This window comes from Catharus ustulatus, chromosome 2 (assembly GCF_009819885.2).
Source record: "Catharus ustulatus isolate bCatUst1 chromosome 2, bCatUst1.pri.v2, whole genome shotgun sequence".
Taxonomy (NCBI): Eukaryota; Metazoa; Chordata; class Aves; order Passeriformes; family Turdidae; genus Catharus; species Catharus ustulatus.
The window spans coordinates 45,937,475-45,956,163 of NC_046222.1; the positions used below are offsets into that span (position 1 = coordinate 45,937,475).

Sequence of the window (18,689 nt, forward strand, 5' to 3'; positions counted from 1 at the left end):
ACGTAACCAGTGTGCGAGATGTGCCTTTGTGTATAGTGCTTGGGTCACACTCAGGAGCCAGGGAGGGTAAAGATGATGTTTTGTGCTCTAGTACCAAGTCCTAGTTTACCAGGATATTAAAGATCTAGTTTACAAAACAGCTACACTTAGAGCAAGAGTACAGCACCCTCTGCTTCCATGACTTTTCCCCCATAGTCTAGTCAGAATTAGAAAAACATACTTTTATAATAAAATGACAAATGCAGAAAACAGGAAATGCTGAAGAAATTTCAACCAAAGAAAGAAGTCTCAAGGGAACCATCAAAATTTCTCTTCTTCCATGACATTTCAAGAGACTGGTGAACAGCCATGAGAATTACCATTAATTTTAACACGTTGTTTTCCTTTTAGAAGAGTAGCAGCACATATTACACAATCTTTTAGCAACACAGAGCAAGACAGATATAATCTAATATCTATTAAATCACACATGTAGATTCACTTGAAGAAAGAAGATCCTTTTTCTCCCTGGTCACATGAAAGTTCATAGAAGCACATTTATAACAACACAAGAAATCAAGCTTTCAATCCCTGCTTTCCCTAAAGACACCTGAATTAATATTTTCTATCTGTTAGTGTTAAAGAACTTAGTTACTGGGTATTCTTTCAGATGAAAGAGGTCTATTTAAAAATTTTTAGTACTTACAAGTTTAAGTAAACCATGTCTTCCAAAAGTGTCCTAACAAGCAGTGTTGACTGTCACAGCCTCATGAATATTTAGAGATATGTATGAGGAGGAACAGCTTAACCTGACAATATGCTTTTCTAGTCTGTGATCAATGATGACAAGATACTATTCTCAGTGTATGGGAAAACCAGAGTCTCCCATTCTGAAAACTTCTAACAGGGTAAGAAATATTTTGCTGTATCACTAGCTTGAGTTACTCTTATCCCATATTTCAGAGTCCTCTCCAAACAATACCAGTAGTTTCGCAGTTTTGCTGAAAGCAGAATAATGAAATATGCATAGACCATGAGTCAGAGGACTTTTCCACGTACAAGTTGGATGTTCTTTGTGAAATGTAGCACTTCCCTTGAGGAACACAAGTTCTGAGAGAAGTGATGTCAGAAGAATTGCATTTCCAGCACAGCATCAGATAAAGACTTTTCCATGGCCTTAAAACAGTCACCTCTACTGCTTCCAGCCATCATCCCAAGGGGCAGATGAGACTGGAGGCTACATATGCTTTCAGAGAAAACAAGTTTTTAGTCATGCTTTACACCATCAAAGACTGTGCTTTAGCTAAATTTGGTTCAGCATTGCCTCATTCTGAGCAACTACTAGCAGCTATTTCACATCCTGTTTGCTAAAAAATCTCCCTAGTAGCCTAAGGAAGATCAAAACTTACTGGAGAACAGTTCTCCAGTACTACTGTCCCTTATATCCACAGCTTGCTGGTGAACACAGCTTAAATCAGACATTAGATCACTACAGTCATCATCAAAGCTTACTTTTGTTACTTCTCTTGCAGTGGCACCAAATGACAAAGATCTTACAGAAAATAATTCACAACACGGTAGATTTCTAGGTCTACCAAACTTATTTGCCAAAATGTGGCAGTGAGGCAAGAACAGGGAAAGCACCAGAATTTCAGCAAAGCGAAAGACCACCAAGGGACTAGAAATAAACACTTATTCAACCCTGTAATATTTAGTGATCCATTTCTTAATCTAAGCAGCTCACAATAGTCAACAGAGCAATAGATCAGCAGGAAAAAGAACAGGAAGCACATTGAGACATAAAGCCTTAAACTCTCCTATGTCAGGGGCATTCCACCTTCCACCTTCTGCAGCCTTTCCTGGCAGCACTGCAGCCTCCTGTTCACAAGTCTGCACCCTTTTCCTTGTGCTGCTGTAATGCTTCTATCCATGTTCTTCTGTCCTTGTATCCTGTTCTCCTTGCTCTCCTAACTCACTACCTGCAAAGCCTAAGCCTGCTGTGTCAGGGCTTCCCCAGGAAGTGGTGGACACTGATGCAACAATCACTCTTTTCCCACCTCACACTTTTCTAACCTCTTTTTGTACCTTTTACACAAAAGAAAAAACAAAATATAGCAAATAAAATGGTGGGAAGTGGTCCTCAAAATAGCATGCAGGCATTTCCTAGTGACATCCATGCTTAACCATCGATTAACGTGCAACTCGTGCCTCTGGTCAGAGCATGCTTCAACCAGCTCTAACGGCATCACAAGCAGGAAAAACAAGCAGGGATTTTGAGCTGCTCTTGATAAAAACTGTTAGGGCAAAGTATTATCAAAAACCAGCTGTGGCACAAGAGAGGATGCCCAGGGGAGAAGCATCACTTCGGGAGATCTCTGTGATGATTTTCTTCTTTGCTGGCCATCAGAGAGCATTTTCCCTTGAGATTCTTCTTTCACTGTTACCAAAAGTAACTGTTACTATTAAAACTGTCATTTGCCACCAGCTATGGACTGTCTCATCATCCCTTGTGCTTGAAAAACACTACTTCATATTGAAAAAAAGTACAAAAAATTGCATTCATTCTTGTGCAGGGGGGCAACAGCAGGTTTATCAATCACATCCTTCATGAATGTTTGTGTTACTGCAATGACCTCAATTTAAAGACCACAAGGACACAAAATCAGAAGACCATTTTCTGTACAATTTCCTTCTGCAGCAATGTATTTGTATTAATCAAAACGTTCTTAAAATGTACACCATTTTCAACAAAAGTTCACCATCATAATTAAGCACCGGTTTAATACAATATAAAAAAATATCAGTTGTCTCAAAGATTATAAAAACTCCAAAAGCAAAAGTTTCATTTTTAAGAACTCAAGTGGCCACATGGATATTATCCTTTTGGCTTAGCTGAAAAAGGAAAAACTAAATTCACTGTACAAATCTGGTTTTCAGGCTTGCAGGTACATGCGATCCAGTGTCCCAAACAAAAACAGATCGTCAGCAATTAAACGATATCCAGAATTTTCAAATACATTAGCAACACATAATACATTGGTGTTGTTCTTATCTAAAGTATCCTTTCATGGCTTATATAGTCCTTGACTCCAGGTTGTTCTCATTCTTTCTTTTTGGTGAAATCATATGGTTTCCACCACTGTGCAAACTGCAACACCTTTTTCCGCTGCTCCTCAAAGTTCTGTCTGATTCCTTTTCTCCAGAGCCGCGGTTCCAAGTCCAGCATGCCACCAATAATTTCCTTTGCAAGTAAAAGTAAGATAGATAATGATAAATGCAAAATTACCATATTACTTAACACTATCTTACCACAGAATAAAGAAATATGTATTTTCAAATTATGAGTTGTCCATTTTCTTCAAGTGCTAATTAAAACTTTAAATTCTGAAAAATATACCAATTTAAACACAGAAATGCAATTGTTAGATAGTTGCCTCAGCAAAATTCTTGTAAGCAAAGCACACTGATGTACTACTTAAATATCCTAACATTGCAAGACTGTTAATGCCTTAGTGCATTTGTGATTAAGGTAAATTCAGAGAAAAAAAGCTGCCCACTTTGCTGTTTGAAGTATTATATTTCTCCCCAATTACTCTTCATGTTTTTGCAACACTGACTCTTTCAAAAAATGTTTTCTGTGACATAATAAAGGAAGGAAGAATTTATTACAGCTCTCCCTGTATATACATTTTACACTATACATACAATAAGTAGCAATTTAATCACACACAGGTTTTGGTAGTAGTTATCTGTGAGTCTGTATGTGCATGCACACTAATTTATACAAGCAGGTGTCAGTGCACTTATGTATCAATACTATGACCATGAAAATTCTTAAGTAGATGCAAGTATCTTCCATTTATAAGATTATATGCCTATAACGTCAAATATCAGCAGTTCATATCAAATAAAAAGAAACACAAATTTAGAATCACAATCTCAGTATCAGCTAGTGAAAAAATCAACTACTTCATTTAATAAGCCAAGATACAATGACTCATCAAGAAAAAACAGATAATAAACTGAGATAGAGTACATCAAAGTAACTGTTCTGGCAGTATCTTGGTTTAATTACTTAAATTTTCCAAAACAGAGCATAATTGGTAAATTAATCTTTCACATAACAATACCTTTCCAAAGTAATGAGGAAAATTGTGTTGATCTTCAATCACATGAGCAAATCCTCCCTGAAGGCCAAAGTCCACAGAAAAGTATGGCAATCCTTTAGGAACCTACAGATGCAAAAGCACATTTTCAGATGTTTAACAAACATTGTTGGCATTTAGTCAACCTCCCCACAGGAGAATGAATTTGAACATGGTTTTGCAGTTGATAGTATCACGTTTTATTTTAAACTACCTCTCAAATCAACTACATGTAGGATAAAATTGCAACAGAGAAATAGTAAAGCAATAGTAAAGCAGGTAAGGGAAAATAACAACATACAGCAACTGGACAAAAAGACCCTGAAGAAATGATGACTGAGGTGGCAGAACTTCCAGAGGCCACAGCTATAGCAGATAAGAGATGGGCACACCAGGCTGCAATGTACACAGCGGGCAAATGCCTCCCTGACTCCATATCTCTGAATTATGCAAGTTTAACAGAAATTTTAAGACAACCACTAGCAAGCTGCATTTATTAAAGACAAGATGTTAACTGGTAACAGGAAACATTTACCCACTGAGAAAACTGACAGTCAGGGGGAAGGGGAAACACCTTCTTGGACAATAGATTACCAGAAACCCCCTCTATGTGAATGGACAGATATTACCCTTAACTTGCCAAATCAGCCAACTTAATAATTCTGTCAGCCTGCGGGGGAGATGCTGGATATCTGCTATAACAAAGACCTTTCAGTCTAACAGAAGTGGATCCATTTATTGCTACAGTAATGCAAGTAATTTCTGCTGTTTCGTTGCAACAGGTTATTTTTCACTGCTTTAATTGTTGAGGATGTTCCTGTACTGGCAAGATATCCAAAGCCTCCAATTCGTAATTTCCTCTGCTACAGTCCAAATAACCGTACAATTTTCAGGAGGTGTGTTCCATACATCGCTTGAAATACTGACTCTAAAAGTAGTTCTAAGATTTAATATAGAGGAGCAATGTAGCATAGCAAGAAACATTTAACACCTTAAATGGACTTAAAAAATATCATTAAATAATGAAAAACGGGTTGGTAGGTGACACCTTAAAGCAAAGGTCAGCTTTGTCTTATTTCTCACAATTTCTGCACACAACCCACCCACTAGGTGATGTCTCAGCCATGTCTGACCTTCCAGCCAGGTACCACCACCTCTCAATACAACTCCCCAAACTCCCAAACCTCAGCTCAGTCTCTAAGCCACACTCTCCCATCTTCCTGAAGCCTACAGACATTTCTTACCCTACAATAATGTTAAAATCACTCAACTGTGTAACAATTTATGTTCAGATACACTGTATTGATGTAAAGAACTGTCCAGACATAATCTGAAAACTGGCGTACCTTCAATAAATATATAATAGTCACAAAAATGTACAGCTATATAACACATATCTTCCACCTCAATATTAAAATGACAGAACAATCTTTGAACTTAACAGATCCAGCATTATTCCTTTAAGATTTGTTTATATAAAGATGTTTCATCTCAGTATCCAGGAGACAGAGAGAGTACTGTTCCCTTGTTTTACAAAAAAAAAAAAAGATCCATAATGCTATTTATATTTTCACTTCTTAAACTTAGCAACATAAATGACTGTTCCAGGTTAATGAAAAAGACACATCATGTTTTTTCAAGGAAAGTAATTTACAAATCTTTGATCTACCCTAAGTCCTAAAGTTAATCAAGAAAATTATGCCAGTACATGTCCTCAAAGTATCAGCTTTGTTCTTAACTAATGCTGGCAGCTTAGTCCACCAATTCTTGAAATAAATGGGAATCTTTTCCCTAATGTCAGTTAGGAGCACAGACTGGTAATTCGCCTCATACCTATGCCATCTTCTGATGCACTAATCTAATTGTGTTCCCTTTCTTCTCTCTTTGAAACAATTAGTAATGGAAAAATGTTAGAAGAATTTGATGATAAATTCAGGATACAAAACACTTCATTACTTACAGATTTACGAATATCTTTTGAAGAAAGATCAATTAACTTCTTGTTCATGGACCACTCTTCATCAGACTCCATTATAGCTTTCTGTAAAATGATTTTATCTAAAGGTGAAAATAGTCTTTCATACAGCAAATGAAGAATCAACGGTAGTGAAGTACATTGTAGTAGCGCAAGTGACAATTACTTCTTAACAAAGTAACTTTTTTGTAACCTTTTTCATTTCCACAAGCTACTTTACAAAGACATATAATATCTTCAGACCCACCCAAGTCAGTTCTTCTGTTTGTTTTTTTTTTATTTTAAGTTTTGCTTGACACAAGTTTCAAATAAAAGGTCACATTCTCTTTTACTCACTCCATACAAAACCTCTTATGAATTCATTACACTAAATTAGCCTTCTTTCTCTTTTAAACACTAAAATAATCCATCTTAAAAGGAAGATTGTCCTTAAAAAACCAAAGCTGACTCTGTATTCCCCACAGTATGAATTGGGTATAGTGGTAAAACACAAGTTTTACCAGCACCTGAAGCATAGCAGTCAGATCTAACAGGTGGAGGGTTTCAAATGTAGCAAAAGTTACTGTATTGTTATTCACCATATTGCTGCCCCACTTCATCACATTTCCAGAAAGCATAAATAGTATTCCAAAAATCAAATAAAATAATTTACTTATAAAGGCAAACAATGAGTCAGCTGCTGAAAGCTGAAAGGATGCAGTTCCAGTCAAAAACCTCAATGAACCTTTTCTTGTAAAGTTGGGGAAAGAGACCAGAAAAGCTATAGAAGAAATATTTATCATGCTGAAGAATGTTCATCAGAGGCCTAAGACACATGTAAAAGTTGGGCTTACTGAAATAAAATGGGGATATGAAAGAATATCTACATTGGCATTTCTTAAAATAGGTAACATTATTTTCTCATTTAATGCTTGCCAAGGCACAAGTACTGTGTTTTAAGTTTATACTACAGGACTCAAGTAGGAAGTACTGCAATCCTTAAAGCACTTCAAGAGACTACAATTCTCTCATCTTCTTCTAGTATTTTCAGTGCAGTCGGGCTTGGGACAAATGCTCAGTGAAAAACAGCTCTTCCACTGACTACTTGAAAAACTGAATTATTTCACACTGCTTGTTTTAGCATTAAGGAATCTTAGCAGAGAATGGACCCAGAAGAAGGATCAAAGAACACATCTTTTTGAAAATAGCACTTGAATATCAAAAGTGTTTTCCAGAAACAGATGAATTATGATATATACATTCAAATTACTTCAGAAAAAACATTTTCATGTACCTTAAAGTAGATTGGAGCCATATCCCCTACTTCTTTTGGAAGAGGAATGCATTCATATACCATATGATATCGCTTCTTCATACTCATGTTTGTTTCTAGGAACACACAGTCCAAGTCTTTAGCTTCAAACATTTTCACCAACGCATTTCGGAACATCTGTTTAAAGAAAAAAAGAAGTGTTTTTAAACAAACTTTGCAGAACTTTCAGACAGAACATATTATTTCAATAGCATATTATATTTGTAATAAACTAACAATAAAATGGAAAACAGTAGCAATCATACTAGTAAAATTCTGTATTATATACTAATTTGATATTAACTATATTTCCTATGATAAAAACATAGAACATATCAAGAAGTCTAGGAAATTGTTTTGAAATACACAGTATAATTAACACTATAAACTTAGTTTTAAGAAATACCACATATTTTTACAGCTGAAATTGAAATGATGTTGAACTTCTTAACTGTAGTGTTCCATAAAACAACATGGCTTTAACAGTAGGTCTCAAAGTTGCAATTTCTAAGAAGGTAATGACCTGGCTTTTACTGACTGTAGTTACAATTACCCTTTTATTACTCCTTCCAATTATACAGTTCAACTAAAAAAAAATTTTAAAAGTATGCCACTGGGCATGCTTGATCTCTAAGTAAAATATTAATAATTGCCTCCAAAAATAAAGTCCCAATATTCACTGTATGGAAGCAAACAAAATGTACTACTCAACACATGTAGCCTCAAACTACATTTATCAGTTCCCTGTCAGAAGGATGAGGTGCTGCACCTATTCAAAGCGTATTTCAGTAAACAATTCTGATGGCTCCAGTGTCTGGGTCCTGCACACACCCAAGAGGCCCTGCAGCCTCTTCTGCCTGCTGGGGCTCTGGCTGCCCATGTAGGTGGGAAGCTCTAATGTGCTGCAGTTGTGAACTGGATCAGATCCAGCAGAAAGAGATGCGGTATTAAAGACTGGTGAGAAGTGTGGATCTGGCCTCCTGTCACTCAGGAGCTGCAATTAAGTCCAGCCTGTCACTTTTGGACCTTGCCTGTGCTGTTTCAAGGATGCCTGTGCCCAGCCAGGTATCTGGCCGTTCTTGGTCCTGACTTCATCTCAGACCTAAGCCATCACTCTAAACTTGCCTGCCCATGACTGGACTCCTGGTCTGGTACCATGGGAGTGTGCCCTGTCCATGAGATTACCTCCCCCACCTGCCTTGCCCATCACCTTGAACCCCTGACTTGCTTTCCCACAGAGCAGTTGGCTCTGGCTGTTCCCTGGCTCTTGAGAGTTGGCATTTGCACCCAAGATATGCAAGAGGATCATTCTATAGCTTACAATGTTCAGATGCTGAACAAATTATCAAGAACAAGAGATGATTTCTGAGAGTCATTCAAACTCATTTACAAGTGCACAAAAGATCTACCTTTCTGGAAGAATGAGAAAGTTTCTGAAAGTCTCTCAAGATCTTGAAAAATTATTTTTAAAAATTAAGATTTTTTTGTCTTACGCATGCTTCTATACCACTTCCACAGTGTAAGCCATCAAATTACTGAAACCGTAGGAGCCTCATAGACCAAGGTACCATAGCCCAAAGACTCACGTAATTCATAGGTAGTCCTTTTTGGTATTTTTTCCCAATTAATAATGCTCAGAAGTACAAACAACATCACAGAAAGGTTAATCCCATCTAAAGATTTAAGATTCCTTATCTTAATGTAAATGGAGAGTTGATGAATAAAAAATATATTAATAAATACACATCATCAACACCAGCAAGTACTGAAGTAAAATAGAAGGAAAAACATTACTACCAGGTATTCAATGCAACAGGACTATAAATTGAGCTCTCTGTCCTTTTGCCATCTTGCTCAGTATGAATCAAACTAAAAGTCTAAGAAATGTGGCCAAACATATATCTAAACTAGGCATTTAAGCTGTTCAAAGCAGGCCCTTGTGCCCTGAATTTTTCCTCACTAATGAGCTGCTCCAAGCTGTGACAGGAGAATGCTACCGTCATTCCCCTAAAGCAACTGATGAATTACAGCCAGAAGACAGTGCACAGTGTTCCATGACTGAAATGGGACTCTACAGTACAGAGTGACAGGCTACTCTGGATTATCAACTTTTTGTCTTCTCCTTGTCACTCCAGCCACCACACCTCTATTTCTGAAAGAAACTGAAGCAAGCAATGTGGTGAGATACCAAAGGTTGAGAAAGACTATTACTTACAGATGCTACCCGGCAGTATTAACTGAAATACAAATCCACCAAAAAGCCTAGTATATCAGCAGATCTTAGCTAACTTTCCCCAGCTGCATTTTCTTGTTTTTAAATAATTGGGATTTTCCTCCAAATTCTGAGCAGGTCAAAGCATCAAGAATACAGTAATTTCACGATTATAAACCACACCTGATTATAAGCCGCACCTCCGGGTGTCAGCAACTGTCTTGGGTTACAATACAGAGTGTGATAAAAGGTATCTATGCTATCTCCATCTGTTGAGGGTGGGGGCAGTGATCCTTATCTCAACAGCAGATATTCTGCTAATGGGCCATCTATTGAAACCAGGCAGGGCATTGTTCTTTATCTTTTCACAACCCATCCTTCCTCCAGCCAGTCATTTTCTGCTAATGGTCCATTGAGTCCCACTGTGGGACTGATAAAATTACTGCATCCCATTGGGAGTTGCTCCAGACAGGGGGAAGAGCCCAACATTTATTACCAAGATAAAAACAGAGCTTTTGGGACACTAAAGTAGCCCCTTTCTCCACTGGACTCCAGAGGAAAACCGGATTTCTCCACATCACCACTGGACCTCCAGAGGGAAACTGCACCTTCTCCAGGAGCACTGCTCCAACTGAGCCACATCTGTCACTGCAGGAGGATGCAGCCACCATTTAATGGGACTGCTACCAACACCCTGCCTGACAGGGTGTCAGGTTGTACTCTGACTTTGTCAGGGTTTGGAGTTTGTTTCTTTGTAGTACTGTATTTCTATTTTAATTTCCCTAGAGAAGAACTGTTATTCCTAATTCCCATATCTTTGCCTGAAAGCCCCTTGATTTCAAAGTTATAATAATTTGGAGAGAGGGGGTTTACATTCTCCATTTCAAAGAGAAGCTCCTGCCTTTCTCAGCAGACACCTGTCCTCCAAACTAAACCAGCAACTTTTCATTCTTTGTCCATATATAAGCCGCACCTGATTATGAGCCTCGCTTCCGGGTTCGGACCAAAATTTTAGTCAAAATGGTGCGGTTTATAATTGTGAAATTACTGTAATTAGCACTGGAAAGGAGAAAACCAGCCATAAGGGGAAGTAAGAAGGCTTGGCTTATGCTTGGATGCACACAACATTAATACATGCAACAGTTCAATCAACACAGAAAGTGTGAAGATTTGTATCTTTTCATATGAAAAATATTCTACGCATATTTGCTTTGGCAAGTGAGCACATCAGCGTCTAAACTACACAATATGTTAAATTCGAGACCTTGAAGGCATACAGTATAAAGGAACTCTTTTTGCTTTTCTCCAACATATCCTAAAATAAATTTTAAAAACAGCAAAAATAGTTAGCTAAAACACACACTTCATACAACCCTTTGTGAATACTTAAAGTGTGGTAATTTTTTTCCCTTCAACAATAATAAAATATGTTTCTGGCATCAGAAAGTTACTTTAGTCATTGACTGTCTGCTTATACTCTTGCTAAAGCTTTCCAGATTCCTTATTCTGTAATGCATAGAAGTTTGGGGGAAAAATCGTCATGTATCCATCACTTTCCAAAATACTTCACTACAAAGAAATATCTAAGCTGTCTATGAATATATTCACAGAATCAAAGGATAATGGTTTTAGCAACTAGTTGCCTTTTTAAGCAAGTAACAGACTAGTGTTGAAGACAGGGACTGCATTTGCTTATCTTTTCCTTATCCTATTTTCTTTCTCATACAATTTTAAAAAATCATAATTGTTTAATTAAGAGCTTAGGGTAAACAGAAGATCTAGGTTAAACATATTTATCGCTTCTCTGCATGCTCTTTTGTTCCTCCTGATCCTACTTCTTGCACTTATTTACTTCTTATCAAAGTTTCTTAGGCATTTCTGTCATGTGTCAGAGAACTCCTTTTCTTTCTGGTTGGAAGAGAGTATAATTTACTATATGAAACAACATCAGACATGTAGGGAAGAAATTTTAAAAGTCAGAGAATCCATCTGCCAGACCTGAGGCAAGGCCAATGTTAATTTAAATTATTACAAACTTATAAATTTTGCTAGCTTTAAATCTCAGCAAATACAACAATGAAGCATCTCTCTAGTCTGATATAGTCTCCAACATTTCAGTATAAGACGTTGTAAATTTTTTTTCCCTTGTAATAATCCTGATGGCAGGGGGTGGGGGATTGACAAACGCAGTCAATCTCTTAGACAGAAGCTTGTTACATTCTCTGTTGATTTTCCATCTCCAAAGAAAACAGAACTCACAATCTTCAAAAGAGCTGGAAAGCAAAACCCATCATGTTTGGCATTTTATTTTAATAATTCTTTTCAAAGAAGGTAGAAAATTGGATTCAAACAGGGATCTCAGTGATTTTAAGATGGTTCTCTTTTAGTTTAAAAATAGTTTTAAAAACTGAAGATACGTAAACAACATATTTTTATTTCATTTTAAGTGATCTGCCTGCTCTGACAATTCTTGTCTTTTCCTTGGCACTTCCAAGAAAATCTAATTAAGCCAGTTATTCTATTTTCTGTAAGGGATCAGCTGTACCTACTTTATTTCCAACAGACATTCCTCTAACATGGTTTCAAAGACCTCCAAGGATGCATGTTCTGAAGCATTCCAGGAAACTTCTCCTAGTGCTTATAAATTGAAAATTTGCTTTAGTATTTAACCTGCCTCTCTTTCCTGTTAATATTTGACCACTAATTTTCATCCACAATGTGAGAACGTTCTGCCCCTTAGTGGAATCAGAACAGAGCTGCCTTACTGCAGATTATGAAAATACTTGCTTATGACAAGGATATTATTATCCACAACAAAATTTTACAGAAGTGTTAGAATATGAGACAGTTTCTCAGCAGACCTGGATTTCTTCCCAGATGTCTTCATCCAAAAGAGTGGCTGCAGTATGGTGCTGTAGAGGGGCTATCAGACAGTGACCTTCAGTAAGGGACTGGTTGCTTGGCAGAGATAAGTACACCTAGGAAAAGCAAACAAAAACTGCAGTGCCCAGTTTTCCAGCATTAAAAACCTTCCCATTCCTGAGGTTAAGAAAATCATCATTTGCTAAATTCAAACTAACGGAAGCCATTAGCTACTAATTACAGCAAGGTATTAGCAGTTTTTAGAAGGTATTAGCTTTTTAAGAAGGCCCATTATCCACCAGGAGTCAAACAAACCAGCAGCATCCAGAGAGCAGTTCCATCACCAAGACAGTAATATCAGCCTTATAAACCAACTGGTGTCGTAGTTGTTATGAAATTGCAATTGTTAGTGCATACCAGTATTTTTTAATATAGATATATAGCTGTATGCATTTTAATTACATATATATATATATATATGTATTTAAATGCGTATTCTGTGTCATGGTTTAACCTGGCAGGCAGGTAGACATCAAGCAGCTGTTCACTCACTCCCTGTTCCCAGTGGAACAGGAGGAGAGAATCCAGAAAAAAAGTAGAATTTATGGGTTGAGATAAAGACTGTTTAAAAGGACAGGAAGTTAAGTAATGATGATGATAATAACAACAACAACAACAACAAAATACAAACCAAGTGATGCACAATGCAATTGCTCACCACCTTCCAATTGTTACCCAAGTCCCGGCCCCTGGCCAACTTTCCCCCAAGTTTATCCACTGAGTATGATGTCATATGGTCTGGAATATCCCTTAGGTCAGCTAAGCTCAGCTGTCCTGGCCCTGTCCCCGCTTAACTTCTTGTTCTCCTCCTGCCTTCTCACTGGGGGGGGCAGTATGAGAAGTAGAAGAGTCCCTGGGCACTACTCAGCAACAACTAAAAACATCAGTGTCTTACTAACATTACACTCATCCAAAATGCAAAACACAGTACTGTATCAGCTACCGGGAAGAAAAATAACTATCCTAGCCAAAACCAGGTTACCCCCTATATTTATCTATCTATTAGATAAACACAGATTGTAGACACATACATACACATAGATATGCATCTGTATAATTTATATATATATATGTCATCCCTAAAAAAAGGAACGCAATATACCTTAATACATATCTATGCACCTAATTCCTTTACCTACACAGTTTCAGATCAAATGAAAACATCAATAACAAATGAAAACTGTAGATTTAAAAAATGACAAAAAAGGCTCTATTGAAGTATTTCAGATGTTATAAACTCAAATATATATGCAACTTTTAAAAGCATTAACAGAAGTAGAAAGGTTTCCAAACCAAACTACTATCTATTTCAAAGGATTTTAAGCTTACAAATTGAATTCTCCACCTAATTTTCTTTGATATCAAGATACAGTTCTCCACTAGTTCAAATTTCCTCCAGAGAAGTGTGATTTAATCTTCCACAAATCCACCTACAGTCTAATCTCTGCACTGAGATCTTTTATTATTACTCCTGTCTTCCACAAACGTGAAGTCCTGACATCAAAGATTAGCTTTAAAATTCATGACAGATTTATATCTTTTTCCTCCTCACCCTTGATGAAGTTGTGGATTCAACTGAAAGAGCAAGGAAAGGAAGATGCAGAACAATAAATCCTTCCATAAAAGCAATTTTGTTCCTAATTTTAAACACTCTAACATCATTGCTTTTTTATTTCTATATTTGTGTTAAATTGTTATTTTCTTACCTTGGTGCCAATTGCAATAACAAGATGTTTAGAAAGTTCACTGCTATCAAAGCAGTAGGGGCACTTTTCCATGCATGCAGCGAGTTGCTGGTGCTCACGGATTGCTTTTCTTCTTTGTACTTCCTCTTCTTCCCCACTGCGCGCTCTCTTGGCTGCTTTGGAAACAAACATGTCATCCAGAGTGTAGTAATCTCTGTCAGTTTTTTCCATGAGCTGAAAAGATATGCAGAAGAATTGCACATGTTTATAAAGCAGCAAGAAAAAACATTTAGCTCTTTGTAGTATCCTTCCTTGAGAAAAGCGTAAGAATAAGCATAACTTCCTTGAGAAGTACATAAGCAGTAGCATTTCCTCCTTTCATACGGCATCTGCTGCAGATGGCATCATCAGTTACCTCTCCTGAGAGCAGTCATACACAATCTTAGCACAGATATTAAAATACAGATATGTGACAGCAGTGAGAAGAGTATATGACTATATTCCATTTCAAATTAAGGGCTATGTATTTCAAAATCATCTTGATATAAATTCACCTATCTTCAAATAGATGCACAATTTTATATAATTTATATAATATATAATATATTTTATCCTCTACCTTCCTCTCCTCCTCTCCTTTTTATGACTACCATTAAATCATCTTTTGTGAAATAACTAGACCATGACTCTGCACTTCATATTCACATTCTGTGAAAATAAACCAACAGTTATCCTTACTAAGTGAACAGGATTAAGCCATTTTGGGAAGAAAACAGTCTTTGGAAGAAAACAGCCTTCAATACTAAGTCTTTCTGAGTGTACCTGTTACACGCCATAACAAATCTTAATATATTTTAGGATACTGACTAGGGTAGTCCTGGCAAAGGACTAATGTTAACTGAAGACATTTGGGAGGCATGCTATCATAACTGAAGCACAGTCTCCAAATAAAAGAAATTCTTCCAAATATCCCAGGCACAATTTCTGTAGATAATCTCATAAAAAAAAAAAACACAGGTTTTTTTTTGTAGACTGCATAAGTAACTTTTCCAAAAAAAGACCATAGCTCTTGCTTTTCCCAAATACTGCAGTTCTCTAACACAGATCAGTACCTTATTTTAAATATGCTCAGTACTTTCCTTATCAAACAACTGATGAGGAGCCTACTTAATATTACTTTATTCAGCTATAATACACTTAACTGCTTATGTGCATTTCCTATTGGAAGGCACTGCAGACTAAAATCAACAGTTCAAGAGTTCAACTCCATTCTTCTTCTGTCTTACTGTAATGCTGTAATTCTACATTTAACAGAAAAAGGAGATTCCTGAGATTTAGAAAAAATATGTAGCCATTTGGGTGTCTAAAATCAGGTCTCTGTTCTTCTGCCATATAAGCATTAAAAAGGTACAGTTAGACCTGCAGCAGAAGCACTGCTTAGAGAATAGCAGCATTTTGTTATTACTAAACATAAAGTTTGGGGTTTTTTTAAAATAAAAATTCTGCCATGACAATGCAAGTACACAGGACATATGACAGTTGGCAGACTGAAAGGAAAGGAAGAGTAGAAATCACAACACTTTGGCTATCAGGAGTACCACACATAGCACAGAACACCATTACTACTTTGCTCTGCTTGCACTTAGTAGTAGACATGGAAATTCCTGGTTTTTTATACATAACCTCTTTTAAATAACAATACTTTTCAAAATACTCGTCAGAATCCCTTGTGATAGAATAAATATTCATCTTATTAAACAGCCTGGAAGATGCCTCTCTTCAAGACGGATCAATTGCTGTATATACAACATGTTATCTGGGATACAAAGTAAAATTCTTACATACAAAGCAGTAAACTTTTATAAAATAGGTGTTGTCTAAAATCCAGATTTTGTTTCTTCTGGTACAGTCATGACCAACAGATCATCGAACCATACCATGGTTTAGGTTGAAAGAGACTGTAAAGATCATGTTCCCCTAATCCAAGCTGCTCAGGGACCCACCCAGACTGGTCTTGGACACTCCAGGGGTGGGGCATCCACAATTTCTCTAGGCAACCTGTCCCAGTGTCTGACTTCACTCAAAGTAAGGAATTTCTTCTGAATAACTAAGCTAAATCTACCCTCTTTCTGTTTGGGGCCATTACCACATGTTGTATCTATCAGTGTGAAATTTTCTCTTTTCTAATCCCTCTACAGGTAATGGAAGGTGTTATAAGATCTCCTTGGAGCATTCTCAGGCTGAAGAACCCCAACTCTCTCAGCCTGTCTTCATAGGAGAGGTGCTCCATCCCTCTTTTAAAACATTTATACTTCTGTTTTTAAAATAAGGTGCCCAGTGAGTTTTCCCAATTGCATTATTTGGCTATAACTAAATCTCTCAAAAAGAAGTTAAAAGGGAATTGAAAGAACAAGAAGAAATTATTCTCTAAAACGCCAGAAGGAAAGCAAGTAATCATTCAAAAACTGGTTTCTTTCATACATATATTATTCCATACAAAAAAAAGAGCTAGTACACATCCAAAGAAGGAACTATGCTGATGTATTACAGTTGCTGAAAAGCTGTTGCTCTGCATTATAGGTGCAGCATCACACCTGCTAAACATGAAAGCCAATGCATTTTGGAAATTTTGTATTTAACTCCCTTGCCATGATTGATATCGTTTGGTATCATCCTTGGTGCTCAGATACTGCACAGAGATCAGAAAGAAGCAGGAAGTAATTCTGATCTAGTTTAAGGTTGGGATGTCCTACAGTACATCACTGAATTACCTAAAGGAAATTCAGCTATTTATAAGGACAATGCACCTGAAATCCTTGTTTCTACCAGACCAAAGCCCAGAGCTGTGCTAAACTGACATGTTCATAAGATAGATCAGCTCTGCAGTCCCCAGTCTTCTTTTTCCTGCTTCACTTTTCTTTATTCTGGGTTTATCTGCAACATTCTTCCTTCACAGACACCATCTTTTTTTACAGCTTTCCCTTCTCTTTTGGCAAGCACCATGAACCAGAGGACACAAAGGCAGCTTTAGGACTCTAAGCACCAGGCAAAATGACACGGCCTCCCACATCTCATAGCATAATTGTGCAACTATGTAATTCCTACCATCCCTCTGATTTTCCACAAGTAGGATGCAGTTTTCATTTAACTAACAGAGAAGAATCACAGTTGTGCTTACCCTGGCCAAGAGAGGCCTGTAATATACAAACATTTAAACAGCAGTCAGGGAAGGCATCCAAACTTCTCTCCGGAGCTCTCTGGGCTTTCATTTGGACAGCTCAAATACATGCAAATGTGGTTAAAACCCAAGAAAAGGGGTGAGATCTCTAACCATTCAGCGCAGGAGTTTAGAAAGAAATCAGAATATGACTATGCATAAATTAGAATAATTTGAGAGAGGGAAAAATTACAGTGTTGTATTTTCTGATTAAATCCTTATCATGATAATTACTATGAATAATATGAATATATTACATGAGTTATTTCATTACATAACATTCTGTTTACTAGATAATTGAAGCCCTTTTTAATTTGTTACGTTAGTCAAGCCATAACTCTTGCAAATCTCTGCTAGGTACACCCCAGGGTCAGCCTCATTCTTCTGCCAACCTATGTTCAGGCCACTGGAACCATGTATCTCATAGCTTGATTTTAAACCAATTCTGTTCGTTCTTATTCCACAGTAAAACCCCTGGAGTCTTATACACTGCTGGCTTCCTACACACTCCACCTCAAGCGTGCTGCATGTTGTGTCTCTTACTGCTCCCTCTGCTGCTATTACTTGCTTTTTGGGTGGCCCCTTCATGTAAAAAACCCTGTTAAAGAATTCAGTATCATTGTGATACTGAAAGGAAACCTTAAGAGACAGAACTCCTAATGATCAAGATTATACATGTATAATACCTCAAATACACTTTTTTGCCCTCTTCAAATTTCCTTTGAAATTTGAGGATGAAATGGGAAATTCTATTAAACACAATTAGCAGAAGAACAAAAGAAACCTGCATGGTTCCAGTGTGGGTTATTTTCAGCTTCTTTGCACTGTTTCTTTTCTGCTTATTTTCTTGCTCCAATTTGTATGCAACTATTGAACTTCTGCTTTTCCTGTTTCCTTGCTAACGCAATCATAGCTAGAGTTACTTCCATATAAGCTAATAAAAGTGCATCTGCTTGAAAAATTTCTGGGGAAAAAAAAGTCTATAGATTGTATAAAATGTATCAGTTTGGGTTTAAATTGTCATGGCAACACTGACGTCTTTAAATGACAGAGTTAATATTTGTGGAATGTTGTATCATAATATATTTTAGGAAGCCAAAAAGAAGAATAATCTATTATTTTAGAATACAAACCTGAGTGACATAAGAATACATCTCATCACATTTAAATTTATTCAGCATTTAGCACCTATTCTGAACAACAAAATCACCTCAGAAAAGTTCTTCTGATCTCAAATAGTATTTGCTTAAGACAGACAAAGGC

At 36.9% G+C, this 18,689-nt stretch overlaps 1 protein-coding gene across 1 annotated transcript in view; it reads right to left on the reverse strand.

The window, feature by feature from the left end:
* Positions 1-2,664: 2,664 nt before the first annotated feature.
* The window catches only part of CWF19L2 (CWF19 like cell cycle control factor 2), a 65,218-nt gene continuing 49,193 nt past the window's right edge, over positions 2,665-18,689 (reverse strand). The window contains exons 13-18 of the mRNA XM_033052912.1: positions 14,231-14,443; positions 12,464-12,580; positions 7,373-7,528; positions 6,085-6,165; positions 4,110-4,211; positions 2,665-3,220 (exon numbers count right to left, since the gene is read on the reverse strand). Of these exons, the coding sequence (XP_032908803.1) occupies positions 3,080-3,220; positions 4,110-4,211; positions 6,085-6,165; positions 7,373-7,528; positions 12,464-12,580; positions 14,231-14,443 (810 nt within the window). The 3' untranslated portion in view covers positions 2,665-3,079. The remainder of the gene's footprint in view (positions 3,221-4,109; positions 4,212-6,084; positions 6,166-7,372; positions 7,529-12,463; positions 12,581-14,230; positions 14,444-18,689) is intronic.